The sequence below is a fragment of the Pygocentrus nattereri genome, chromosome 29 (assembly GCF_015220715.1).
Source record: "Pygocentrus nattereri isolate fPygNat1 chromosome 29, fPygNat1.pri, whole genome shotgun sequence".
In the NCBI taxonomy this organism is placed as follows: Eukaryota; Metazoa; Chordata; class Actinopteri; order Characiformes; family Serrasalmidae; genus Pygocentrus; species Pygocentrus nattereri.
The window spans coordinates 14,686,614-14,714,236 of NC_051239.1; the positions used below are offsets into that span (position 1 = coordinate 14,686,614).

Genomic DNA, 27,623 nt, shown 5'->3' on the forward strand with positions numbered 1-27,623 from the left:
TTCTCTCTTTCTTTTCTTTCTTTTCTTTTGTTGTTTTTATTAAACAGTCCAGATCTCCAACGTTTCCCGTTTTGCAGTGCGTTGACGAGCCTAAGTGCGGAGGTTAAATATTCTTATATGTACGTAGCATTAAACCCAGAGTTAATACGAATACAGATTTAAATGTGTCCTGTTGGGGGAGGGGGGAAAGGAGGGAAAAACGACTGAACAGATCAACATGGGGCGTTATCCAACTTTATTGGGGGGGGGGGGGGGGGTTGCATGCACGCGCATCTATAATTTAAATTAAAAGCACAGATCCCCAAGCCACGCTGCATTTGACTAACATCTGCTTGCAAACGTCGATCAACAACAGTTAGTCCTTTGACGTATGCCTACGATGACGTTGGGGTTCACCTGCACCCGTGGTGCGCGCGCAGGGGGGCGGCGGTGGGGTATGCGGACAGGAGGTGGGGGCTGGAGTTGCAAGGCGAGTCCACGTTTGGGTTGAGCTTTGAGCTCAGGACGCGCTCGTATCCGCGCACGCATCAGTGGCACTGCGCTATATCTGAATGCGTCGTGCGTAATAATGAAATGTGGCTGCTTTGGCTTTTACGCACGACGCCAGACTGTGGTGCGGGTGATCCAGTCGTTCAGACTGAGAGATGACAAAGGGAAGAGGTTGATTTGCAGTGCTTGTCGATGGAAAACCGATGGGGTGAAATGGAAAACCGTCGCATATTTTCAGTTTGGGTCTCCCGTGGGATCCACGCGTCCAGCACGCGCCATGGGGACACCAGATGGCCCCATCCGTGCCCAACACCCCCCTCTGCTCTCCCCTCCCACCTCCGCGTGCCCGTCTTCTCAGAAGTTTTTGTGCACGTATAGTTCTTCAGTTTTATTCAAAGAAATATTTGGCGTCAGTGGCCCATCCGTGGCATTGGGTTACAGACGAGGAGACAAAAGCAGAGGCGCTTTGCGTTTGGGTTTGGGGATTTTTGCGCAACGCCATTGGCTGGGAATGTTTATGGTCAGGAATGGGGGAATATGGGATTGGGACAAAGCGACGCGTGTGTGTCATTAACAAGCCCTGGAAACAGATGTTGTTTGGAGAAAGAAATTAAAATAAGAATAAATTTGCTGCTTTACACAGAAACGCGGGTAATGTTATGATAAGCAAGAATACAGACTTTAAATATGGATAAAATAATAACTATAGTAAATACAAGAAACACACACTCAATATACAAACTCACGAGCTACATTAATAAAAGAGTCCGTCATCCTGGAAGATTCCTGGAAGTCTTTAATGCGAAATATCACGCAGCATTTTCATAAAGGGTCGTTTTTAGTTCCATGAATTTTGAATGTTTTCACTGTTTTATGGAAAATAAATACATCTTGTGTGTTCGGGGTGCTTGTCTTTGTTCTTTTGGTTGAGTACCAGCCCTACAAACGGTCATCCCTCTGTGCGCAGGCGTGCGCAATAAAGGCGTGAGGCGCAATTTAAATCCAGTTTGTTTACTTTTATTTGTTTGTTTATTTCTTGATCGAACTCTAAACATTTCTAGAGATTTTCTTGTTTTAAAAGCTTGCAGTACCACCGCGTGGAGGCGACAGACTGGCCTCCGCAGCGCAGCGGGCAGAGGCTCGTAACCGATCCGCCCTGCACGCGCCCCCGCGGCTCCCCACGGGGCCTCTGACCGGGAACCGTGAGATCAGGAACTGTTTTTTTGTGCCCATGAACGGCGTTCGGTTGGGCCCCTCTTTGTCCTCTGAAGCGCTGATTAGCGTGGGGTCGCCCATCTGCGCGCGCCGAGTGGGACAGCTTTTGTTGAAGGGTTTTCTGAGCGTGGAGATGATGAGGTGCGCTTTAAAAAATGGTTCTTAGTAAAGAGAATGGTTCTATTTACAACCATAAACTCTGTATGGAACCATTTCGTGCTTGCATGGTGAGCTGGTTCTTCAGACCGATGGAGAATGTGTTGTGGAAAGTTCTGAAAATGGTTCTATATAGCACCAAAAGCTATTGGTTCTTCTGTTGTTGCAAGCTTGATACCGTCACATTAGGAGGACCCTTTTGGTTTCCTACAAAGAGATTTGTGAGTATGAAGAACCCTTTAAATGCATAATGTAAAGATTCTATACTAATTTAGGGATTCTCCCTAGAACCACCTTTCAGGTTCTTTATACTGTAATATGCTTCAGACTCACACATCTCATTTAGGTATCATGCGTTGAAGGGCTCTCCAGGAGAGCAAAAATAGTTCTTCTACAGCATTGTGCCAAGAACAGCTGGCACTTGGAGGTTCTTAGAACTTTTAAACAGTTCCTCAAACTAACACGTTTCATATACAAACAAATGTTCTTCTGAGTGATGGAGAATGTGTTGTATAAGGCTCAATCTAGGACTTGAGATGGCAACCATAGAAGAATCACTTTTGGCACTATATTATACCATTTTCAAAAATGTTCTGTAAAGAATTGTATGCAACACGTTCTCCATCAATCTGAAGACCCATTTCACTATGCAAAAGTATTTAAGTATGAAATGGTTCTTTGTAGAATGTATGGTTCTAAATAAAACCATTCTGTTTACTAAAGAACCCTTGAAGAACCATTTTAAAGAGTATAAATGGTCCCTGCAAGAGGAGCTGTGCAGGTATTACAGTCGAACAGCAGGTGAGTGTCTGTAACTGCAGGATTGCCACATTGACTCTATTCATCTCCCTTCTCTCCATTTCCTTCACTCACACAAAAAATAAAGCTTATAAATCACTCTTGACTTGGACGTACGGTTCTAGAAAAGAACACTAATTGGTTTAGAGCCTCCACATTATTTGGAGGTTCTTAGAAAGCATCTTCACATTCACACAACTACAGTCTTTTAAAAGGTGCCGGAACAAGTTTTTAAGGTGTATAGTCTAAAGGTTCTGTACCCAGTTGAGGATTCTCTCTAGAACCAGTGCATTATATAAAGGTTCTTTATACTTTGAAAAGCAGACTCAAATGTCTCATCAATGTTCTTTTAAAAGGTTCTTCAAACTCACACGTGTCATATACAAAAATGGATCTTTAAAGCACAATCCTTTGAAAAGTTCCTTAAGAAAACATGTGGTTCTTCTATGGCATCACTTCAAAGAACCCTTTTAGCACCATAATGTTCAAACATGCTCTCGATTGTTTCCTGTCCTTAACCTGACAGATAAAGGGTTCACTGTTGAAAAAGATCTCTACAGAAAAAAGAGAATGGTTCTAGATAGAATCATGAACACTCATTTGGTTGTTCACATGGCAAAATGGTTCTTCATTGATGGAGAATGTGTCCTATATGGTTCTATAAAGAATCTTTTTTAAAAATGCTTCTATATAGGACCAAAAAGGGTTCTTTTGTTATCACAAGCTTGATATCATCACAATGGCAGAACATTTTTATGGTTCTGTACAGAACCATATACAACACATTCTCCATCAATCTGAAGAACCATTTCACCATGTAAAGATCCAAATAGTTATTTGAGTGTTCATGGTCCTATATAAAACCAGTGCCTTTACTAAAGAACCCTTGAAGAACCATCTTTTTAAACAGACTATAGTGCATGTACATTTTTGTTCATCATAGTACAAACGGTGTAAATGCCTCTTCAAAGGTACAACATTGACAGTGCACCTTCATCGGCTACACTAAGAAATAAAGGTTCACATGGATGCACAGAATCATCTACTGAAAGGTTCTTTGGGGAACCAAAAGTAGTTCTTTTCTGTCATCACTCCAAATAAAACCTTTTTTCACACCTTTACTGCTGACTTTCCTGTTGACTTGCCTTGATGACCCAGTAGTGGACATGTGTTCATAGCTGCGAGCCCTCTGTGCAAATCCAGCTCTGAAAACAACAGACTGACCCATTTATTCACCCAGAATAAGTTCCACTTGTTCTCCTAATGCCAGCATCTTTTAGTTCATTTTGTCCAAACTTGGAATGGTAATTTTGTCTCGTAGTTCATTTGACCGAAACTGAATTCCCAATTCATTTTAGGCAGTTTTTGTCTATCATAGATGTTTCTTTCACCTTTTGGTTGATTTCATATAGCCTGGTAACTTCAGTATAGCTGGTAATATCTTTAAAGTTTAGTGTGTGAGGTTTTTTGCGTAAATTTTGGAAATTTACTGCTCCGCTCTGGCTTCTTTCAGCTTTATTGTGAGCCCAGTGGGGTGGGGGAGGGGGCTACAAACTGTAGCTATGCTTACTTGAGCAGGAAAGAAAGGGTTTTCAAATATCCTTCATCCATACCGTAAAAATACAGTACTGAGAAAAAGTCTGAATTACCTGAATAAACATTAAGTATAAGTTATTTGTTAGGAAACAAAGAAGAAAATTACACAGACACCCTAACAATTTGTTTATATATCCATACATACTGCATGTAGCACTGCCGCTTTGTTTATAGATCCATACACACTGCATACCGCACTGCCACTTTGTTTATACATCCATACATATGCATACCACACTGCTGCTTTATTTATACATCCATACACACTGCATACTGCACTGCCACTTTGTTTATACATCCATACACACTGCATACTGAACTGCTGCTTTGTTTATACATCCATACACACTGCATACCGTACTGCCGCTTTGATTATACATCCATACACACTGCATACCGTACTGCCGCTTTGATTATACATCCATACACACTGCATATAGCACTGCCACTTTGTTTATAGATCCATACACACTGCATACTGAACTGCTGCTTTGTTTATACATCCATACACACTGCATACCGTACTGCCGCTTTGATTATACATCCATACACACTGCATACCGTACTGCCGCTTTGATTATACATCCATACACACTGCATACCGTACTGCCACTTTGATTATACATCCATACACACTGCATACTGCACTGCCGCTTTGATTATACATCCATACACACTGCATACCGTACTGCCGCTTTGATTATACATCCATACACACTGCATACTGCACTGCCGCTTTGATTATACATCCATACACACTGCATACCGTATTGCCGCTTTGATTATACATCCATACACACTGCATATAGCACTGCCACTTTGTTTAGACATCCATACACACTGCATACCGTACTGCCGCTTTGTTTATACATCCATACACACTGCATACTGCACTGCCACTTTGTTTATACATCCATACATACTGCATACCGTACTGCCGCTTTGATTATACATCCATACACACTGCATACCGTACTGCCGCTTTGATTATACATCCATACACACTGCATACCGTACTGCCGCTTTGATTATACATCCATACACACTGCATACCGTACTGCCACTTTGATTATACATCCATACACACTGCATACCGTACTGCCACTTTGATTATACATCCATACACACTGCATACCGTACTGCCGCTTTGATTATACATCCATACACACTGCATACTGCACTGCCGCTTTGTTTATACATCCATACACACTGCATACCGTACTGCCGCTTTGATTATACATCCATACACACTGCATACCGTACTGCCACTTTGATTATACATCCATACACACTGCATACCGTACTGCCGCTTTGTTTATACATCCATACACACTGCATACCGTATTGCCGCTTTGATTATACATCCATACACACTGCATACCATACTGCCGCTTTGTTTATACATCCATACACACTGCATACCGTACTGCCGCTTTGATTATACATCCATACACACTGCATACCGTACTGCCGCTTTGATTATACATCCATACACACTGCATACCATACTGCCGCTTTGATTATACATCCATACACACTGCATACCATACTGCCGCTTTGATTATACATCCATACACACTGCATACTGAACTGCCGCTTTGTTTATACATCCATACACACTGCATACCGCACTGCCGCTTTGTTTATACATCCATACACACTGCATACCGTACTGCCGCTTTGTTTATACATCCATACACACTGCATACTGAACTGCCGCTTTGTTTATACATCCATACACACTGCATACTGCACTGCCGCTTTGTTTATACATCCATACACACTGCATACCGTACTGCCGCTTTGTTTATACATCCATACACACTGCATATAGCACTGCCACTTTGTTTATACATCCATACACAATGCATATAGCACTGCCACTTTGTTTATACATCTATACACACTGCATACTGCACTGCCGCTTTGATTATACATCCATACACACTGCATACTGCACTGCTGCTTTGTTTATACATCCATACACACTGCATACCGTACTGCCGCTTTGTTTATACATCCATACACAATGCATATAGCACTGCTGCTTTGTTTATACATCCATACACACTGCATACTGCACTGCCGCTTTGATTATACATCCATACACACTGCATACTGCACTGCCGCTTTGTTTATACATCCATACACACTGCATACTGCACGGCCGCTTTGATTATACATCCATACACACTGCATACTGCACTGCTGCTTTGTTTATACATCCATACACACTGCACATTATATAACCAGCTGTTGTGGCAATGTCAGTGGTGTAAAGCATGTTGCCACGGGACTCTGCAGCAGTGGAAATACATTCTGTGGAGTGAGTCATACTTCTCTATCTGGTAACCTCATGGACAAGTCTGGGTTTTGCCGATGCCAGAGCGTTACCTGCATGACTGCACCGTGCCAACTGTAAAGTTTGGTGGAGGAGGGATAATGCTATAGGGTAGTTTTTCAGGGTTTGGCTTAGTTCTAGTGAAGAGAAATGGCTTAGTTGGCTTAGTTCTAGTGAAGGGAAATCTTTATGATTCAGCTCAATGAGACATTTTGCACAATTGTACGCTTCCAACTTTGTGGGCACAGTTTGGGGGAAGAACCTTTTCTGTTCAGGAATGATTGAGACACAGTGCACAAAGCGAGGTCCATAAAGATAAAAAAAGATAAGGTGCCTTTATTGTCATTGCACAGTGTACAACAAAATTGAGTAGAAATCCAATGGCACTTCTACACACAAAACAATTAAACATAAGGCTAAAATATATAAAGTGCAGATTTAAGAGAATTAGTATATTAAGAAAAAGGACTGTAAAACTATATATTCTAAACAGACAATAGATAATAGACACGTGAGGTAGCAGTTAGTTATTGTACATTCTAACTGCTACCTCACTTGTCTATTCTCTATTGTCCATTTAGAATATATAGTTTTACAGTCCTTTTTAAAGGCATGGCTGGGTGATTTGGTGTGGATGAACTTGACTGGCCCTCACAGAGCCCTGACCTCAACCCTATACAACACATTTAGGATGAGCTAGAACAGAGATTGTGAGCCAGGCCTTCTCATCCAACATCAGTGTCTGACCTCACAAATGCTCTGGATGAATGGGCAAAAAAATCCCACAGACAAATTCCGAAATCTTGTAGAAAGCTTCCCAGAAGAGTGGATGCTATTGAAGCTGCAAAGGGCATTGCCTATGGATGGACTCCATGAATTTCTGGGAAATTTTAATTGAAAATCTGATTGTATCTGGATTTTCCAGCAGGACAGAGCTTTTCACATGGCCATCCCAGGCCTAAACCCCAGGGAAATGAGTGAAGAGACAAAGGAGGAGATCTAAGAACCCAGAGAACTTGAAGAGGCTGCTCTCAGATTCCTTGTTCTTCTGAATTCTCCAATCACAAAATACATTACAAAGATGATTCATTGGTGTTATGTTAGCAAAGGGACGTTGTGATATGGGTTTGTTGAAAATCTTATTTTTTATAAGTGTTTTTGTTATCTTAGACTACGTTTGCTCAGCTCAGCATTTGACTGAGCTAAATAACCACAAACACGTTTTTCATGACCCTTTAAACCCACTTCTGACTTTTATATCAATAGTAACAACTTTCTTTTCTCCTTTTTTGTTTTCATCGCTTTCTCCTTACTGCTTTCCACTTTGTGCTACCTTCACATGGGGACATCACCATAATATCACTCTAACGTCTCTGAGCTCTGTTTCACTTCATATTATCTTCAAGATTATGCCATAAAAATGCTGAAATGCTGCTCAAAAGGAGATAAGAGCATGTGTTGTTTTATACCTCAAAATCGGGAAATCGGTATACGCTCTTCTCTCTTTGTCCATTCTTCCCTTTGACTTAATTAAGTGAATACACTTCTTTCCATTCTCCTATTTGCCATTGTCTCACTTGTATTCTCAGACACCCTGGACCATAATCCTGTGTCAAGGGGGTTTGTAACTGGCACGCTGTATCAGATGAAGTGGGGGGAGGGGAGTTGTCTGCTATCTTATAGTCACAATGAGCTTAGATTCAACAAAGAGGCCATTCAGAACATTTTACACTGGAAACTTGCCTGTAAATCTGAAAAGATCTGTGCTTCCCTTTTCAGTAACCAGTTAGTAAAGATGTTTAAAATGTTCTTCAGGGGTTCTTTAGTAAAGACAATGGTTCTATATAGAACCAAAAACAATCAAAGAACCTTTTAGATGCTTAAATGTTTCTTTGCATGGTAAAATGGTTCTTCAGATTGACGGAGAATGGTGTCCTATATAAAACCTTTTTCAAGAAGGGTTCTGCTATGGTTGTCAAGCTTGTAACAATGGAAGAACTCCTTTTGGTGCTATATAGAACCATTTTGAAATAGATTCTATATAGAACCATAGACACCACATTCTCCTTTAATCTAAAGAACCATTTCACCATACCAGGAACAATTTAGGCATACTAATGGTTCTTTGAGTCTTTATGCTTCTCAACAGAACCATTATGTTTGCTAAAGAACACTTGAAGAACCATTTATTTTTAAGGATGTAGGAGGAAGCATGATCAGATAGATCAAGACTGCAAGAGAACAAGATCACTGATGGCTTTATATGTGAGAAGAAGGATTTTGTACTGTATACTTTCTAGGTTTGAGTGTGAGCAAGAATTTGAGTTCAGATGAGTTCCATGGAGCCTATGGAGAGATCTAGGGCTGAGATGTATAAGGGTAGACATGAAACTGTCCCCTTGACTAAAATGACGGCATAAATGAAGGATTGAGCAAATGGATAAGAAAGATTTTTGTTGAGATTCTTGTTTTTGAGCATTAAAAAAGCTGTAAAAAATAGCTTGGGAGTCCATCTACAAAAGTGTCTTCATGTGCTAACAAGCAATTTAGCTGTTTTTATTCAAAATTTCAGTCCAGATGAACAAAATCCATATTTTACATCATTTAAAACCTCAAAAACCCTTTAAAACAACTTCTGTCCTGTTCTACATTTTACAGATTATTACAATTGGAAAAAGTAGAAATATGTTTGCTGACAATGTAAAATTTATGTGAGGATTTTGAGCCAGTACAGAAACGTTCATTCTTATCAATGTTGAGCTCGGGTATACCACATCTTTGTATTTATTTCCAGTAAACAAGCTTCAGTGTGGACTATGAAGGCATTCAAGTTGGACTATGAATTGGCTTTATGTTGAAGTATACCTCAGTTTCCTCAGCAGAACGTCATGGTAATATTGACTCCATATAGAGTAAGTAAATGATAATGAGCATTGAGCCTAAGATAGAACCTTGGGGAACCACAGAAGCAGAGAGCAATTAAATGTTTTCCATTAGATACAAATGAAATGCCAACAATGCCCACATCTCTGAGAAGGACAGAGTGACACACTGTGTCAAAAGCTTCACTCAAATGAAGTAGAATTAGAGTATTAGAGGTAGCTGATTCTGCACTGTGGAAATCCAGACTAAAGCTTCTCAAATGAGTTATTTTGTTGTTTTCATGTGGATGGTAACAACAGAAACCAAAGCAATTTCCTATTATATATTTTATTACTCCTGTTTGTCTTATTGCATGACTATTTTGCTGGAAACAGAAGCATTTTCTGTACTACACAATGGTATATAATATTAAAACTGCTCTCAATACTGTTTACTGATGATCATTTTAATGTGATTATGATGTTATTCATGTATTTCTATATTAATGTTTGTGTTGTGTCGCTATGGCCACAAATGCAACAAGTGCTGCCTCAGAAATGTTATGTCAGTGCATCAGTTTAATGTTTTATGTAATGTGTAAGGAAATAAATGATTGTGGAAGTAGTCTGAAGGTTTTTTTTTCTGGAGTGTCAATAAAGAGAAAAGCCTTGACTGGGATAACCAGCTGCTCCCCCCCCCCCCCTCAAAGTTGGGGGTTGCCAGACGCTAGTGTTCACTAGGAGATGGGAGTGCATAGTATATGTGGGGAACGAGTTGGAGTACTGGGGACAAGCTATTGAATGTTTTTTCTTTCTAAAAACAAAGACAATGTATATTGTCGCTGTCCAAAATAGTAAATTTAAAGGAGAGGGCAATAACACTCTTACATTTTAATGTAGGTTAATGTGAAGAGGTTTTATTTAAGTGGTTTTGGAGCATTTGTATTTGTTCAATCATCATGAAATTTTCACACAACATGAAGGACAGCAGATGTGTTGAAATGATGTAGGAAAAAAAATCGACAAAAATGGAGACAGGTTTTTCTCTGGACAGTGACAATATGGAGTCATGCATTTATTTTAGGTCTGATCTTTAGTAGTAATCTCACAGATAAGTCATGCCTGCTATTGCTGTTGACCAGGATAGCAAACATCCTTTTGGTGGACCAGCCTTCTACAGGATTTACTCCCATGCAGGTTGACTGAGCCAATGTATGCTTTGTGAGAGCTCCTATGACACATCTTACAAATGTTGTGAAGTTGCTAGCATTCACCAGCCAAACCAGATATTGTTAACTACATGTAACACTGGACTGGCACTGGAAGAGATTTTTAAAGGCTGAATGAACATAGCATTTGTAACATTACTGTTCATATTGCGATATATTATGTATACTAAATAATGTGATGCTGGGACGTGTGTAAACTTTTTAGAATTCTTTTAATTTCTTTATAAATATGACCTAAGATGTGAGCAGATCTTCATTTAAGACACAATAATAGATTAAGAGAACTCAAGAAAGAAAATATTGCAAACAATTGCATAGCTATTCTTTCATTTATTGAAAAATTAATTCAGAATTCTCAGTGTTGCAAAAGAATATGAACCTTGGCTTTCAGTAACCTTTCAGCAGCAATGACTTCTACCAAACAGTTCCTGTAAATGTTGATCAGTCCTGCACATTCACATGGATAAATCTTCTTGGAGGTCCACTTCTCCTTAAAGAAATGCTTCAGCTTTGTGATGTTGGTGTGCTTTCATGCACAGATTGCCTCAACATTTCTATTGGTTTATGCTATGGACTTCAAATCAGCCACTCCAACAAAAAAAAGGCAAAATTTCTTCAATCATTTTTTGTAGACCAACTGGTGTTTTTAGGGTTGCTGTCTTTCCGCAGGACCTACCTTCTGTTAAAGTTCAGTTAACAGATGGATGAAGGTGCATTCTCCTGTAGAATTTCTTGATACAATCCAGAATTCAAAGCAACTGATAGCAAGCTGTACTAGTCCAACAGCAGCAAAACAGCCGCAAACTATGAAACTGCCACCACCATGTTTCACAATTGGTCCTTATGTGCCGAGTTTTTGCCAATCATGATATTAAAGCCATAAAGCCATAAAGGTCTTTAATATACTCATAAAAAAGGAACCTTTGTGTATGAAACATCTATACTAAGAGTGTCCAACTGGTTATTTGAGAATGTGGTTACAGTGATTTTATCTACACTAAAGACTTACAACCTGCTCAGTGCATGTGAGTATTCACTGAAGAGAAGCCTTCATAAACTAGTGCTTGCAAAGTACCCCAGCTTCAGTCTTGTCTCCTGGTTCCCCTAGCTTGGTCCCTTTTTATCCTGCTTTCCAGTGTGTTGTGTTTAAACTCACTCAGTGAATGTTTTTGCCAGGTACTTCAGTGTTCTTTGAATATACATCCCTTTGTTTTCCAAAGTACCTCATAGCACTGATATTAATGTACCATTTTTTGTACATGGTTTCTTCTTTATGCTTTTCTCTTATGTGTTTTGTCCTTTGTATTCCCCTTTGGCTTTCTGTAACTTCTTTAGTGCCTGAGTAGGGAATCAGGAGAGTCAGAATTCCTAGTGGGCCTGGTCCATTTTAGGCCAGTTAGTTAGGGCTAATGCCTAACCTCACACATATAAACTGTAAACATTACAACCAAGTTTATATATGCAGTAATTTGGGGTTAAATCAGTGCTCCCTCCTCTAGTGGTGCAGCCCCTGTTTTCTGAATAAAAGCAATGAATGGCGTGGAGTGATTAGAGATTAGGCAGTGTCAATCATGAGATAGTTTATAGAACTGACAGTGTTCTGCAGAGAGCAGTAACATTTTTGTTGCTTCAAGTACATATAAGGTACATTTTTTCTGAGTCTGACATCATTTGTGTCTGGGTGGTTGGATAGTGTAGTGGTTAACACCTCTGCCTTCTGCACTGTAGACTGGGGTTCAATCCCCGACCAGGGTAAGCACCCTACACTATACCAATAAGGGTCCTTGGGCAAGACTCCTAACACCACCTTGGTCTACCTGTGTAAAATGATCAAACTGTAAGTCGCTCTGGATAAGAGCGTCAGCCAAATGCCGTAAATGTTGCTTAGCAATGCAAACTTTTCCTACATGAGTCATTTGAAAATGGACAACAGTCTGAAAAAGTAGAAAAGGTTGGATATATCTGTAACGTTAAGGGATCCACAAAGACAGAACACTAGTGAACAAAATACTAAAACACAAAGAAAACCAAAAACAGAGAGAGAGGAAGAAAACCAGAAAACAAATGAGAGAGAACCAAAACAAGGCCTTTTTTGGTTATGGGGTCACAGACAATTTGCAGTAAAATGCTGAGAGAGCATTGGCTAAAATTATTTTGTAGCATTTTGTCATTATTTAATCATTGACAATTTTTTATTAACATAAAAGCCTGCATTAAAATTTTTGTATTTATTACTAGCTGGTCAGCTTGATTATCTTGATATAGCCTGCAAAAAAGAGAAGGAAATGAAGAACATGAAAATGTCCAGATTTTAGAAAAAGGCATTAGCTAACCAAATACGGATACTAACTAAATTTCCTGTTAAAAATGCTCTTCCTTCGTTTTTCTTCCTCGCTTTTTTTACAGTCACAGATACAAAACTGTTTCAATGTCAAAAGACCAATATACAAAATTAAATTCCAAAAAGCTTGGGACAGTAAGTGAAATGCAAACAGAACACAGAGATTTGTAAATCCACTTTCACTAGTGTTTAACCCAGAACAGTACAAATGTACACACGTTAAAAGATCTTTAATGTTTACCTTATCAACTTCATCCTTCTGAAATGAATGTCGGCAATAAAAGCAATAAAGGCATTTCAAAATATCTGAGACAGGGATTTTATGTAGTTCATCCTCTTCAGTGCAAAACATCATCTTAAGGTACAGGGAAAGGAAAAAATCTCTGTATATAAAGGGAAAGGCTGAAAACTACACCTAAATGCCCATAAACTCTAATTCCTCAGACAGCACTGCATTAAAAACCACGATGCTGCTGTTATGGGCATCAGCATGGCTATACACTTCAATAAAATGTTGTCAAGAAACACCATTTGCTGCTGCTTCCACAAAGGCAATGCTCATAGGAAAAGGATTGATGCACAGTGCAATTTTTTACTGTAGTGTGATGTGTCAACCTTTCTTTTTATGGAAATAATGGACATTGTGTTCTTCAGACCAAAATGGGCCATTCAGCTTGTTACCAGCATAAAGTTAAAAAACCAGGGTCTGTTAAGGTATAAACATTTTGGAATAACATATGCTGCCTTCTAGGTGACATCTTTTTCAGGCTGCCCATGCTTTTTTCTTACTTGACAACATCAAACCGCATCCTGAACATGTTAGACCAGCATGGCTGAGTAATCAGAGAGTGTGAATGCCTGCCAGCACAAAATACAACAACAATTGCTGTGTATGATAGCACATAATTGTATCTTTTATCTTAGGAAATGTATTATTTTTGCGTTTTGTCCTGTTTTCAAGTGAATACAAGTCAATCTGAATTCCCTGCTGTTCGTTCATTAGGGTTTCACAGAGACTGGAAAAGGACACTGTTTTGTGATGCGCTAGTTGACTAGCGGCATTCAGATGTGTTTGTTAGCCGGCATCTGCTAGGAATTTTTGCTGCAGGTGAAGCAAAATGATTCAGTCATTCTGCCTATTGTGAACATTATCACATTATTACTTTTGATAATTCCTAGTACCCTTAAAACCAGCTGATTATTTATGAACTAGCCAGCTAACCTCGGCTAACAAGTGCCCGCCATGTTATGAAGCAGGCAGGCTAACACTGCCTGCAAGCTCATAGCTCCTTTTGAGTGCTTGCAGTAGAATGGTGTAGAAGGAAACCCCATATAACATGAGTTTTAATTAAACTAGAAAGCAATAAAAGCGTAATTAAGACAGATTCATTACGAAATAGTCCTTTTAGCACTTTTTACTCAGAGAGCAGAGTGCAGGGGACTATTTTTCTCCGCGGAAGGCCGAAGCGCAACCGTTAAAGCTGCATCTATTTACACAGGCTGTATCTCTCGGGGTACTGGTAGGCGTTTTATTGACATATTACCAGTAAAACTAAAAGTAGGCATTTGAAATCATGCTGACAGGGGCTTTACAGCAAAAACACTGGCGTGGACCTTTAGTTACAAGTGTAGTCTCTTGGACGAAGAGGTCAGCCCAGCACCTTACACAGCTTAAACGAATCAACCTGTGTGAGCTGCATGCAGTGGAGTGTTTGAATAGAGGGCTTCAAGAAAAGCAGCCCCAAAGTGTGTGTGTGTGTGTGTGTGTGTGTGTGTGTGTGTGTGTGTGTGTGTGTGTGTGTGTGTTGGGGGGGGCTTTTCCCGCGCAAACTGAGCCGCCTGTCTATATGGATGATGTGACGTCACAGCACCCAGTGTTTTTGTCTTTCCGTCACGTTTTCTTTGCGTGTTATTATAGGATCATGAAAGCGCCGTATCAGAGCCGCAGCACCGGCCGGCCCTCGTCTCTCTCTGAGTCTTTGCCACGTGTATCTGCTAACTGCGCCGCTGTTTGAGCGGGAGCGGTTCGGGGAAAGAAAACTCCAGGCTCAGCCGTTTTCCACATCTCCACGGTGAATATTTATTGTCCCGAATCACAACAATGACTTTCACATCACAATTCACCTCGCAGTTGAACTTTAACACACAGTGTTTACCGCTTTCTTTGCACAGACCAAATATACAAAAGTCAATCGTGCAAAACCTCATCGAATACATTTTAACCCTTGGGGTTTACAGTTGTGCTGTTTACAACCCATTTCCCTCGAAACCCCGGAGAGGACTGCACTAAGTCGCCGTACAGCTTCGTGATCTGTGCTCATCGGCTCATTTCTGTTCAGCATCGCCTCTAACGGGCCTCGCGTGCTCATTCAAGTCTCTCAGCGCTACTCTGGTCTACCAAGGTCTCCACATGTTGTTAATGAGGGCCTGGGCTGCCGGTTGAGGGCGGCTGGGCGCTGGTGTTGCGAGGCTGGAGGTGCTCTGGACGCGGGGGGCGTTAGCAGCTTGGAGGTTGCGGAGGCGCTGCTGGGTCTGCGGGGCTACAGAGGCGCTGCGGCCGCAGCAGTGCTGGCACGCCGGGCTGGCGGAGAGCATCGCCCGCTGCATGAACTCATTCACCCGGAGACCTGCTTCCCGGTCCAGGCCGGTGTGAGGGAGCAGCGCCGAGACTCGCTGCAGACACGCTGTATAGCCTTCTCTGTAGCTGTCTGGCTGGTCTGTGGAAGGAGGGGAGACTGTTTAGATGTTTTGCCGACGTTTAGCCTGAATGCACTGGTGTTCTGAGGCGCGTAGTGAAGTAAATGCAACTAAAGGTGAGGATGTACCTTTTGCTGGTGAGGAGGGAAGTTCTCTGAGGAACCTGACGGTCATTTCAAGAACATCAGCTTTCTCGAGCTTCGAGTAGCGTGAGGTCTGAAAATGGAGAAACCATCCCAAACGTTAGATTGACGTTTACTACATGCATCCGAGCACCTGCTATGTTGGGAATCTGTAGGCTACGCTCTTTAAAAGATGGTTCTTCTAAGGTTCTTTGGTAAAGACAGTGGCTCTAGACGGAACCATGGGTGCTCAGAGAACCTTCTTTTTGAAGAGCGTAGAGGTATTTCTCCTTCTATAAGGGGTCTACTTACGTCTTTGCCCACGAGAGGGACTATGAGCGCCTTCAGCTTGTTGAGGCTGTCGTTGATGCGCGCGCGCCTCCTTTTCTCCATCAGTGGTTTGAGAGTCTGCAAAACAGAGCAACAGTGATCAGAACCCGCCTCGGCGCTGCGAGGAGAACTCGTGCGCTGGTCCAGGGATGGAGCATCGGGGTGGTCCTCACCTTTCTCAGTTCGTTCGCCTCTTTTCTCTGGGCCACCGTCGTTGGGCAGCTGTATGAGGGGCGCGAGGTGCTGAGAATGCTGGGAGTCATGATTGGACCTTTGCTGGACGTGCGCTTGGAAGATGCACAGAGCGGTTTGTGGACGGACTGTCCGCGCGGGGTCTTTTATAAGGGTCTCAGGCGTGGAGAGGAGCGTTGCTTTGCCTCCCCCACCCGCGTTCAAACCAACCCCAGAGCGAGGATTGGCTACCTGCACCCCCCCTTCCTCCTCCTCCTCCTCCTCCTCCAGCGCAAGGCTTGAACAGTAGTTCATACATGCAGTCCGACCACCAGTGATAAAACCCACCGTGGCTATTCCCACCGCAGCGAACGACCATCTGTTGACTGATGTTTGAGTTTATTCAGGACTGCTGGCACGCGCCGCGTCCGAGGGGCTTGTTTTAAGGCTTGTGGTGCACAAGAAGTCAACTTTAAAAGGCAAAACAGAGTTTCTTTATTTTTATATCTGAATATTTGAAACTATTTATTTCGCACATAATAATAATAATAATAATAATAATAATAATAATAATAATAATAATAATAACAATAACAATAATAATATTAATAATAATGATCTACATTTAGATTATAAAATGTAACCTAGAAAATTAAATAAACAAATGATAAAAATGCAACAAATAAAAGCAATAACACGATAAAACTACAGCTAAAAATAAATTAAAGAGTAAAAACAATTGAACCAGACGTCATGAACGGTTTAATGCTACTCAAAGCTAAACCTAGTTTTAGGATTAGATATTGATTTAAAACCACTGTGTATTATCTGTTCAGGGCGGAGAGGTGCACGGGGGCCATTGGCGAGGCAAAACAGCACCATAGAGCCTTAATTAAAAAAGGTTCTACACTCTTAAACAAGAGGCTTCTTCAGTATTTTTTAGCAAAGAAAATGTTTCTAGAACTTTCTACCCTTAACGAACCTCCTCCATGATCAAAGGGTTCTTTGCATCATGAAATAGTTCCTCAAATTAGTAGAGAATGTGCTCGACAGTTCTTCATAGAAGCGAAAAAAAGGTTCTTCTACTGTTACGATAAGCAAAAGACGAATATAACTTTGGGTGCTATATGGAATTTTTACTTCACAAGAAAGGTTCCACGCAGAACCACCTTTTTCAAAGTGTATATAGGACCGAAAAACACAACCCTTTTTGAAAAACGTTCTAGATAGAACGATCTGCAGCACGTTCTCCATCAATCTGAGGAGCCCTTTCACGGGGCGAAGAACCGTGAAGTTCTTTGGGTGTTCATGGTTCTATACAGAACCATTTTCTTTACAAAAGAACGCTTGCAGAAACAACTTTAGACTCAGAGGACGCGTGCAGGGTCGCTGGTGGTGTTGGATGGTAAAGGAAATAGAATAATACAATAAAATGTCTGTATTTGCACTGAAGACATCATCACCACCGCTGGAAAGCGTCTGTTTCCAGACCCATCAGAACGTCTAATTACAGTCTGAATCCGCGCTTAAAGTGGCTGTTCTTATAATTGTGTTAAATTAATCAATTCTGTTGTTTTTCTCACTTTTCCTTGGTTTGTTTTCCTAGTTTTGGGTTTGGTGACAGCTGGGTGGATTCAGGTTCTATGAGCCTTTAAGACGCTCTTGTTTGTTCCACTTTGAGCAGATGCTTAGAACAGCTAGATCTTACATTAAAAACGTAATTTCAAAGGGAAACAAAGTAAAAGAATGCCTTTATAGTGCAGAGCGTTTGACATACGTGTCTTATTTATGTATTATTTAACGCACCATCCACTACGGCCTGATATCCCGTCTGAATGGACGCTGCATTGATAAAGAAAAGCTGAAAGGCCGAGCAAGATCTAGCTGGGGGGTGGTGTCAAATTTCTCCATGTCCAGAAGACGATAACATGCAGCTACCCAAGCCACGCTAGAAGGCTTAACACATGCGTAAACTTTGAATAAAACAATGATGCAAACGAGGCTGTGTAATGACGTTCAGCTCCTTATGAACACTGTGGGGGGAGGGGGGGGCTAGGCTGAGCTGGCGGGGTGGGTTGGGGTCTGGGAAGGGTCCAAAACATAACACAGTACTCAATGTATGCAAAGCAAACGAATAATAACTAGAGTTTGAGGAGCTCTGCCTGTGCGTCTGTGCGCTTTTGGCGCGCCTCCACTTGGCTCCGTTCCTTCTGTTCAGTTCTGAAGCGCGTAGGAACAGAGGAGAATCATTGAAGGCACGTATGAAGCGGTTCGCCGTGGAGTCCTCGTAATTTTCTTTTTTTTTGTCTGATGGACGCAGGTCTCACGCGCTCGGCACGAGCCATGAATGCGTAACAGATGGAAGCCTGTGACCCTGACCAAAGCGCGCCACCGTTACCAAGACCACCACCCCCACAAATCTGTCCCGCCAAACTCTTTTGGAACCTCTTCTGCGTCCGGACCGTCCCACCAACATCCATCCCACCAGCATTTTCATAGCGTACTATTTTTTCAAAAATAGCGTCCAAGCCGTATTAGCCATTGTTGGGGAGGGGCGGTTACGCACGGAGCCTTGGCTTGTCTAGATGGCTACTTTTTCATAATCACAATTTTGTAAAGCTATTTTTTTTAATCACGCCTGTGTCTACGTCACCCTTTGTTTATCTAGTGGTACTTTTATGAAGAGCAGCTGTGACTTATCTTTGTTTTTGGTTTACGTCTATCAAGTAAAATACACTATTTCTCGCATAATGCATTAGTTAGTTGGAGAACTCTGGCTAAGATCAGTTCATCTGGATACGTTCTACAGACTAAAGAGTATTTTGCTCCGACAGCTTCCAAGCATTCTTAGCAGTATTGTTGGTTTCAATCCATTAGCTCTTTTTTTTCCCAAAAAAATTCATCGGTTCTCTTCGCGTAGTGATGTTTTACTAACAATCTAACGTTTGGGTTTTACATATTTTGTTATTATAGTGGTGTTTTGCGTTGATTGATATGTGTGAACAACTTTATTGTCGTTATGTGGCAATGAATTGAGAGATGAACCCAACTAGGCTGATTAAAGTTAAGTCTATTTAAGATGACTGGACTGTTTGGCTTAACTTTGCTGGCTGAAGAAGTGTGGATCACTGAACATTAGAAGCAACTCACATATGCAGTTATTTAAGCCTGAACCTGTGAAGTAGCTCTTTGCAAGTCAACTTCTAGTTTACAGCGGATGTGGCTTCATTTGTATTGCATGTGAAACTGCCACTGACCCTTATTAGACTCACACTCAGCCTATTTTATATGATCATGCTTGCAATGCAATCATGTTTTATATGAATGTTAATACATTAATACGTGTTTTATCCATAACCAGCGTTTGCGTTGTTGGAGGTGTGTATTAGGGCAGCCTCAGGTGGACGGTGCTCGCTGAGCACGCGTCATGCCTTTAACCAGGGGAGTCATTAGACAGCAGCATCTCCTTGTTCCACTCAAGGGGGGGGGGGGGGGCTGGACCGGATAATTTCGGTTGGGACCATCTTTGTGCATATTTATGGCGTGGGTGTCCCATCTGTGCACGCTTTAACAAGGCTGTGTTGTTTCTGTCGAGGACAGAACCTGAATCAGGCTGAAGCAGGTTGAATTACAGCAGCTCCGCTCATAATAATGAAACAGAGCAGTCCTGCCGTTCAAACCCCTTTTTGGTCACAATCAGTTTACTGTGCACTCGAAATGCAACTCAGATTTCCTTGAAGACGCTTGATCTTTCACTGGGCGCACGTTTCAGTTAGTTTCAATTATTTATTGAACCAGCAACCGCAGCTTTATGGCACGTACTTTGCGCGCGTTTTGGCTTGGGTAGCTGCATGTTATCGTCTTCTGGACATGGAGAAATTTGACACCACCCCCCAGCTAGAGCTTGCTCGGCCTTTCAGCTTTTCTTTATCAATGCAGCGTCCATTCAGACGGGATATCAGGCCGTAGTGGATGGTGCGTTAAATAATACATAAATAAGACACGTATGTCAAACGCTCTGCACTATAAAGGCATTCATGAACAAAAAGCCAGGCGAAGCTTGCAAGCGTGAATGAAGGAACATCACTTTACATGAGAACATGGGCCAATTTCTGCGTCGTTAAGTTGATAAGATGTAAACAAAGTCATTCAGAGTGGTTTGATGTGAAGCGGCTCACTGTAGAGAAACATACTGGCTCAGATGTCTTTACAGTGGCGGTGATGGGAACCAGGAGTCACACTGCCTACAACACAAACAAAGCCATTTTATTTCCTACCCAAAAACCAGTTTTATAGTCTTCACTCTTAACAAACATGGTTCTTCATGTGAACGGCTCCTTATAGAGCCATGAGCTCTGCCTGGTGAAATGGTTCTGCAGGTTGATGGATAATGTGCATGGTTCTGTACATGAACCTTTTTGAAAAATGGTTCTGTTACAGCACTAAAAAGGGTTCTCTTATTGTTACAAGCTTGGCACTGTCATGACACCAGAACCCCATTATCCATCAATCTGCAGACCCGTTTCACCTCAAAGAACCTGTTCAGAAATGGAAAGTGTGTTGCATGTGGTTCTATACAGAACCTTTCTGAAAATGGTTCTAATGAGCACCAAAAACAATTCTTTTACTCTCTTAAAAGAAGAAGGTTCTTCACAGATTCTTTAGTAAAGACAATGGTTCTCTGAAGAACTGTTTCACCGTGCAGAGAACCATTTGAACATGAAATGGTTCTATATAGTACTCATTGTTCTAAATAGAACCATTCCCTTTACTGTAGAACCCTGGAAGAATCTTGTTAAGTGTGTATGTAATGCTGTTAAAATAGTGGTACATCTAGAAAAAATAACCTTTCTTTTGGGGATAGTTTTACCCTTCCTGTGTGCCTCCACCATGAGTGGATTACGAGAAAACGATGTTTAGGCCAAAAGCTTTGCTCAAAGCTGATGTTAAACGAAGTTTTGGGCAGCAACTTCATCTATATTTAATGGAATCACTTTCAATGAGGCAGATTTTAGAGGCGTTACCTCTTTAGAGATCTGGTTTCCATCACCACCAACTGTGAACAATTCTGACTTGTAAGTTTCTCTAGACGCCTCTGAATTACTTTGCTTACAAAAGTTTCCTGCTGGAGATGCGTGAAAAGTGGGTTTAGCTCAGCTAAAGCTTAAAGCAGAGAAAAGTAAGTCTAATTTTTTGTTAAGCACAATAGCACTTACTGAGACATATTTACAGTCAAGATGGCAAACTGGACATGAAATGTTGTGGTTTCCAAGGTGGGTTGATTTTTGTTGAAAGGACAAAATGCCACTTCTTAACCTTTGGTTTGCTCACCCCTGTACTAAATAATAAGCCTTAATATGTAATAAGCCTCGGATTTTAAGGGCATAATGGTCAATTGGCCTAACTGTATGTCTTTGGACTGTGGAAGGAAACCCACGCAGACACAGGGAGAACATGCAAACTCCACACAGAAAGGACCCTGGTCGCCCAGCCAGGGAATCGAACAAAGGTCCTTCTTGGGTAGCGCTGGTGCCTCACAGCAAGAAAGACCTGGGTTTGATTCACCGGCTGCGCGATTCCACCGCCCGCCCTTCTATACATATACATACATTTTAAAAATAGCTGTTATTTGCCATTGTAGTGACTCTTTTCAACAGTCATATTTATAATGAACTATTCTATCTCGCTACGTGATGACGCAGCTACGTAAAGACAGGCTGGTATGACCCAGGCAATTAAGTGATATTAACTGATATTTTTTGGGGGGGGGGTTCTTCTAATAAAGTTATACAAGTGCAGCAAAGAAACACAAAACGTGGGAGGAAAGCAAATGTTTGTTGGTGCTCTCCCGAGGCTAGCCTCATTTTTTCAGTCAGAACAGAAAGCCGCACAGGCTCAGCACATCATGCGCAATGCTAGTGCTAAAGTTAGTAGAGACAGCCGTAGTGTTGGGGGTAACAACTCAAAAAGACTCATGTGTTCAAGTGACTAATTACTTTTCTCAGAGTGGAATGGGACTTCATTCCACACAGCCTCCTGCAAAAGGGAATCTCTCTACTCATTGCTTTCCTGCTACTTTATCACCTCACCTTACCTTACTCAAATGATCTCACTGTACTAGCAGATACTTCTGCTGGTTGCATGCAGATCTGTCAGTGTGAGATCATTTCACTTTTACTGAAGCAGAAATGCCAGAAATTAGATATAGATCCTCTTACAATTACATATAACAGTTAGATATTACATGATTTCTCTTGCCAAGGTGTGACTTTTCACAGTGGAGACTTTTAAAATGTCATTTAGGAGGGGGCCCATTCCTGTCTTCTGCCTGAAGCCTCAGAATCATTAAATCCAGCCCTGTCTTTGGTGGTCTACCAGGTCTTTCACGGTTGTTAGGAGTCCCATTTTCTCCACATCCTTTTTAATCATTTTTTAAACTCCAGTTTTGAAAGCCTTTTTGTCAGTTGTTTTGATTTGTGTTTCTCCATCCTTGCGCACGTAGATTATCTTATATCTGATCATAAAGCATAAAAATAACGAATTACTCGTACTTAATGGCTGTTTAGGCTGAGGTAAACGAAGAGTGGACTTTTGTACAGGTACTGTGAATAACTTTATCAGCATTCATTTAACTGGAGGCACAGATGTCCAGAATATTAGAGCATTTTAAACAAATCACTGGGAAAGGAGACGGACTGATATGCACTGGGAAGCTTGGGAAGCTGTTTACCAGTTTTCCAATAACATGAGCCCTCTAAACTTGCTCGAGAGCTTCCCAAGCCCAAACTACTAACACTGTTCGCTGAGCATCTGTTACAGTTTAAAGAGGTGATGTGGTGTGATGGAGGGACATGGCGTCCTTTTCCCTCCTGTGTGTGGGGCGGGGGGTGGGGTGTGTGTGTGGGGGGGGGGTTCCTGTAAAATCACAAGTTTAATAAGTCATTAAAAGCAGTGACGCCAATAAATGTCTCTGTTTTACATTTTTACAGAAAATCCCCTGAGCTAAAGATGTCAAATTCTTAACAAATGACGCTGAATTGAGAATCTGACTCATTTAATGCATTTCTTACTTTCATTTTCCCTGCATCGTTAGAATTGTCTATACACTTTAAAAGAAGGTTCTTCAAGGGCCCTTTAGTAAATGCAATGGTTCTATTTAGAACCATAAGTTCTATACTGAACCATTTCAAGCGTAGATGGTTGTTAACATGGTGAAATGGTTCTTCAGCTTGATAGAGAATGTGTTGTGTGAGGTTCTATAGAACCTCTATAGAAGGGTTCTTCTAGTGTGATGATGTCAAGCTCCCGACAGCAAAACCCTCTTTGCCTTACACGACACATCTCACATCAATCTATAGAGCCATTTCACCAAGCGTAGAACCATTTAAGCATGACATTGTTCTATATAGAACCCTGGGTTGTATTGACTCCGCACACCCTGGCTTGTTATTCTGTTGCCCTGTTTCAAAACATGAGGTTATGAAAAGGCGCAAATACGTCCCTTTCACCTCAGAAAACCTTATTTAAGGTGCACAATTGGACCTTAGAACCACAGCTGTACCTCTGAGGGAACACTTACATTGTGTCTAGCTTGAAGAACGAAACCTGCACCAGGACAGAACCTTAACAACAGTGTAGGCTTTGGAACTCATGAATTGTTTTAATAATAAAACTAAGAATAATATTACTCAGAATTTCGCCTCCAACCAGTCATTCCATGCAATCCCAAAGGCCTTAAGCTGCGCTATTGTTGTTTTTCTGTCTTGGTGATTTGTCGCGCGACCCAAACGAAGCCCGAGAGAGGATCAAGCTTTCAATCGCGTCCGATAGCCAAGCCCTTTGTCTGCGGGTCTCCGAATAGTGCAGGCTTTCCTGCGTTGCATCACACGGTGTGAAGGAAATTTGCCTTTAATTAAGCAGAGAAAAGCCACGCCAAACACCAAGCCAAATGGAGTGAACATCTGGCGAGGTAACTTTACGCACAAACACCTCTTGCTGCGCGCTCGGTGACGTGGGGCAATGCTGGAACCTTCACCAATACGTGCAGCTGGGGAGCAGCAGAGGAGCAGAGGAGCAGAGGAGGACTCAGCAGACCGCTGTAGTCGCAGCTTCTCTCGGTGGCTGTGCCGTGTTTCAGCTTTAGCTGTTGGGCTGTGTTGCGCTGGTTGTACTGAGTTAGTTGTCTTCGCTGGCCTCGCGTATTCGCTCTCGCACCACGGTTAGTTACGCAGCCCTGTCCGCGCCAGAGCGCGTGCAGGACGGACACAAAGGGCGCTTTTTTTGAAACTCGTCGGTGGGGCCCTGGGGGGCTTGAGGGTCGCTCGCGCTGATATTGAGAGCACGAGAACGGCACGAGCCGAGAGGACAATAGAGCAGATGGCTTCTCAATTAGAATGAATTATAGAGACGAGCAGACAGCAAACTCGTGCTTTTCACACGCGTGGAAAAGACACAACTAAAAGGTGTGGAAGAGAAATATAGGCCAGTCTCATTTTAGGGTGAGAGAGAAACATTGGACGATGGGACATCATAGTTTTCATTGATCTGGGCTTTTGTGCGTCATTTGAACACACCGGCTGCCCTTTACGCTGCGGGGAAACTGCTTGGAGTAAAATCTCCTCACGTTAACTTGCACTGAACGTTCAGAAGGTCTCGCCTTCTCCTGCAAAGTGGAAATCGACGATGATCCTCTCCGCTTCTGTTCCTCGGTAACGTCGTACCGTCTTACAGTTAGACGTCGCCGTGCTGCGCGCTGCTGCCGTGGCGTGTTCTAATGACACCATATCAGACGCGGAGCCCACAGGTTCTGATGGAGCTGGTTTAGAGAGGGCGGAGATGTTCCCCGCCCACAAAGCGCGTGCTCTCTCCTCATTCGCTCTCGAGCGAAAAGGCGCTCAATACGAGCGCACGCGCCTGCCCTCCGTGCCACGCGGCCCCTATCAGACCGCGCGAGGACTGCAGGAAGGTGGAGAAGGACAGAGGAGCTCGTGCTCGGTGAGTCCCGTCACACCCAGCAGGTTCACTTTACACTTACTTACTGTCACGCTCTTAAAAAGACGGTTCTTCAAGGGTTCTTCAGTGACCGTGAGTTCTAGAAGCATTTGCATGGTGAAATGGTTCTTCAGATGGATGGAGAATGTGATGTGTATGGCCCCATACAGAACCTGTTTGGTTCTATACAGCACAAAAAGGGGTTCTGCTATTGTTACAAACTTGACATCCTCCATCAGTCTGAAGAACCATTCCATCATGTAAAGAACCATTTAAGCTTAAAATGGTTCTATGTAGAACTCATGGTTCTACATAGAACCACTCCGTTTACTAAAGCCCTTTTAAATGACTGTCTTTTTTTAAAGTGTAGTTGAAGTCTACGATCTTATATTTAAAGGTTGATGTAAATCATGTTGATGGCTTATAGACTTATATGCACTTTTTAAAGCACTGTGAACATTGGGCCTCATTCCCAATATCTTCCTGAATTCGTTTTTTGGGAAAGGTCCGAAGTAAAGGTCTACGTCAAATTCACGACGTGTTCTTAAAGCTCAGAAAGGTTCACACATCTGTGCTCCTGAGTGCGCAGATTCTGTTTTTACATAAGAGCAAAACGTAAAGAAACAAGATTGGTGAGTGTCAGAATCTTCAAGAAGACAGTGTAAGTGGGGTTTAAGAAGAAATTTCTTGAGAGAATGGTTGGAGAATGAGGCCCATTGTTACCAAAACCCATCACCCCTGTTCACTGATCTTTATTAGTGCCCTAATTGGTTTGTTGTTGGCTCAGGCTCATTATAACCTCATGGGACACAATGATAATGTTTCACTGTTAACTGTCAATGAATTGTTTGCTAAATTATTACACAAGGAGATTCGTTGTCTTAAGAAATGAGCCAGTTGTGTGAGAAACTTCAGCTACAAGGGTTCCCACCCAGCCGAGCCCAGCCCAACCTAGCCCAGCTGAGCCCAGGCCTGCCCACCCCAGCCCAGCCCAGCCCTGCCCAGCCAAGAATTCTGGTAGGTATGTGGGGAGAGGACATTCAGTCCTGGGAGAAAGTGATGGTTTAGAGATGATAGTGTTGAATAATGTAGCCTACATGTAGGAATTTTTGCACTTCATTAGACTCATTTTGTCTCCAAAACATTTTAATTGTGCTATTGTGTTAGAATACCTACAGTTACAGTTCATGCAACTCATGAACTAAATGCAGAACATAGGCAAAGAATGAAATGGATAGCATAAGCCCTTAAAAATCTAGGCGTACACTAACGCAACTATTCACTGTAAGGCTTAAGTAACTATTTTGAGTTATTATCAAACGATTATGACAGTGAGGAGTTGAGGTTTAGAGTAGTACATCTTCAGAAATACTGTGTTAATTAGCAACACACTATTGTTTCAACACATGTTGTATCCTATTGTTCTGTGTTCCAGCTCACTGTCCATAACTGGACATACAGATGTGTCTCATATAATTCCACCTATTTTCTGCCTGATTAAATGGCTAAGATGTAAACAAAGTCATCCAGAGTGGTTTGGTGCGAAGTGCTTCATTCTTAAGAACTTTACAGAGTCGGAATTGTTCAGAGTGGTGGTGATGGGAACCAGACGTCTGAAACGTTTAGCACTTCTAAAAGCTCCCTCACAGAACGTTTCCTCCGCCTGATGCCTGAGACATTGGTTTACAACGGCTTTTGGACGAAAATATACAGTATTTTAGCATAGATTACTGGTGAAGAGGCACTTATAGGATGCTGTGAGGTAAAATTTCCGATTGACCACTATTTTACCATCATCAACGTTACATGTACACACTAAGAAGACGTGTGTGTTCACTGGTGATTTTGGATAGCAAATGAAGCGGCTATATTTGTATTGCAGAAATCGTGATCCCTGGTTCCTATCACCACCACTGTAAAGGAAATCTGAGTACAATAAACTGATTCACAGCAAAGCAATTTGAACCCCTTTGATTACATCTTAACCACTGAATTACACAGACATTTAGAAAAATCAGTGAAATTTGCCTTTAAGGAATCACCTGTGGTTTTGAGAAGGTATCACATGAGCAACCTAGCAGTGCTGGCCTATAAAATAATGTTTCAGGCCTCAAATTCTCTCTTGGGTGTATGTGACATGCTGATTTTTTGGCCCGTGGAAATGTATGCTGACCTTTTAGCCACTATACGCTTGTTTATGTACGGATAAGAAAAGGTGTGCTTTAGGCTTTGTGCCTGAGCCTGTTGCTTTAATAAATGCAGGTTTAGCAAATAACGAAGAAAGCC

General features: G+C 41.8%; 1 protein-coding gene across 1 annotated transcript; it reads right to left on the minus strand.

The window, feature by feature from the left end:
- Nucleotides 1–15,420: 15,420 nt before the first annotated feature.
- hes2.1 (hes family bHLH transcription factor 2, tandem duplicate 1) lies at nucleotides 15,421–16,438 on the minus strand. The gene is made up of 4 exons (XM_017705688.1): nucleotides 16,349–16,438; nucleotides 16,158–16,253; nucleotides 15,852–15,939; nucleotides 15,421–15,743 (listed from the first exon to the last, which is right to left on the minus strand). The coding sequence occupies exons 1-4, from the start codon at nucleotides 16,436–16,438 to the stop codon at nucleotides 15,421–15,423; spliced, it is 597 nt and encodes a 198-aa protein (XP_017561177.1).
- Between the last annotated feature and the right edge of the window lie 11,185 nt (nucleotides 16,439–27,623).

Bases quoted from the DNA above. Each gene is read 5' to 3' on its own strand.
- hes2.1 (XM_017705688.1), bottom strand. From the start codon at position 16,438: ATGACTCCCAGCATTCTCAGCACCTCGCGCCCCTCATACAGCTGCCCA. The intron at 16,254-16,348 runs GTGAGGACCACC...TCTGTTTTGCAG, and splicing joins AGGCGAACGAACTGAGAAAG to ACTCTCAAACCACTGATGGA. The intron at 15,940-16,157 runs GTAAGTAGACCC...CTCCATTTTCAG, and splicing joins TCCCTCTCGTGGGCAAAGAC to ACCTCACGCTACTCGAAGCT.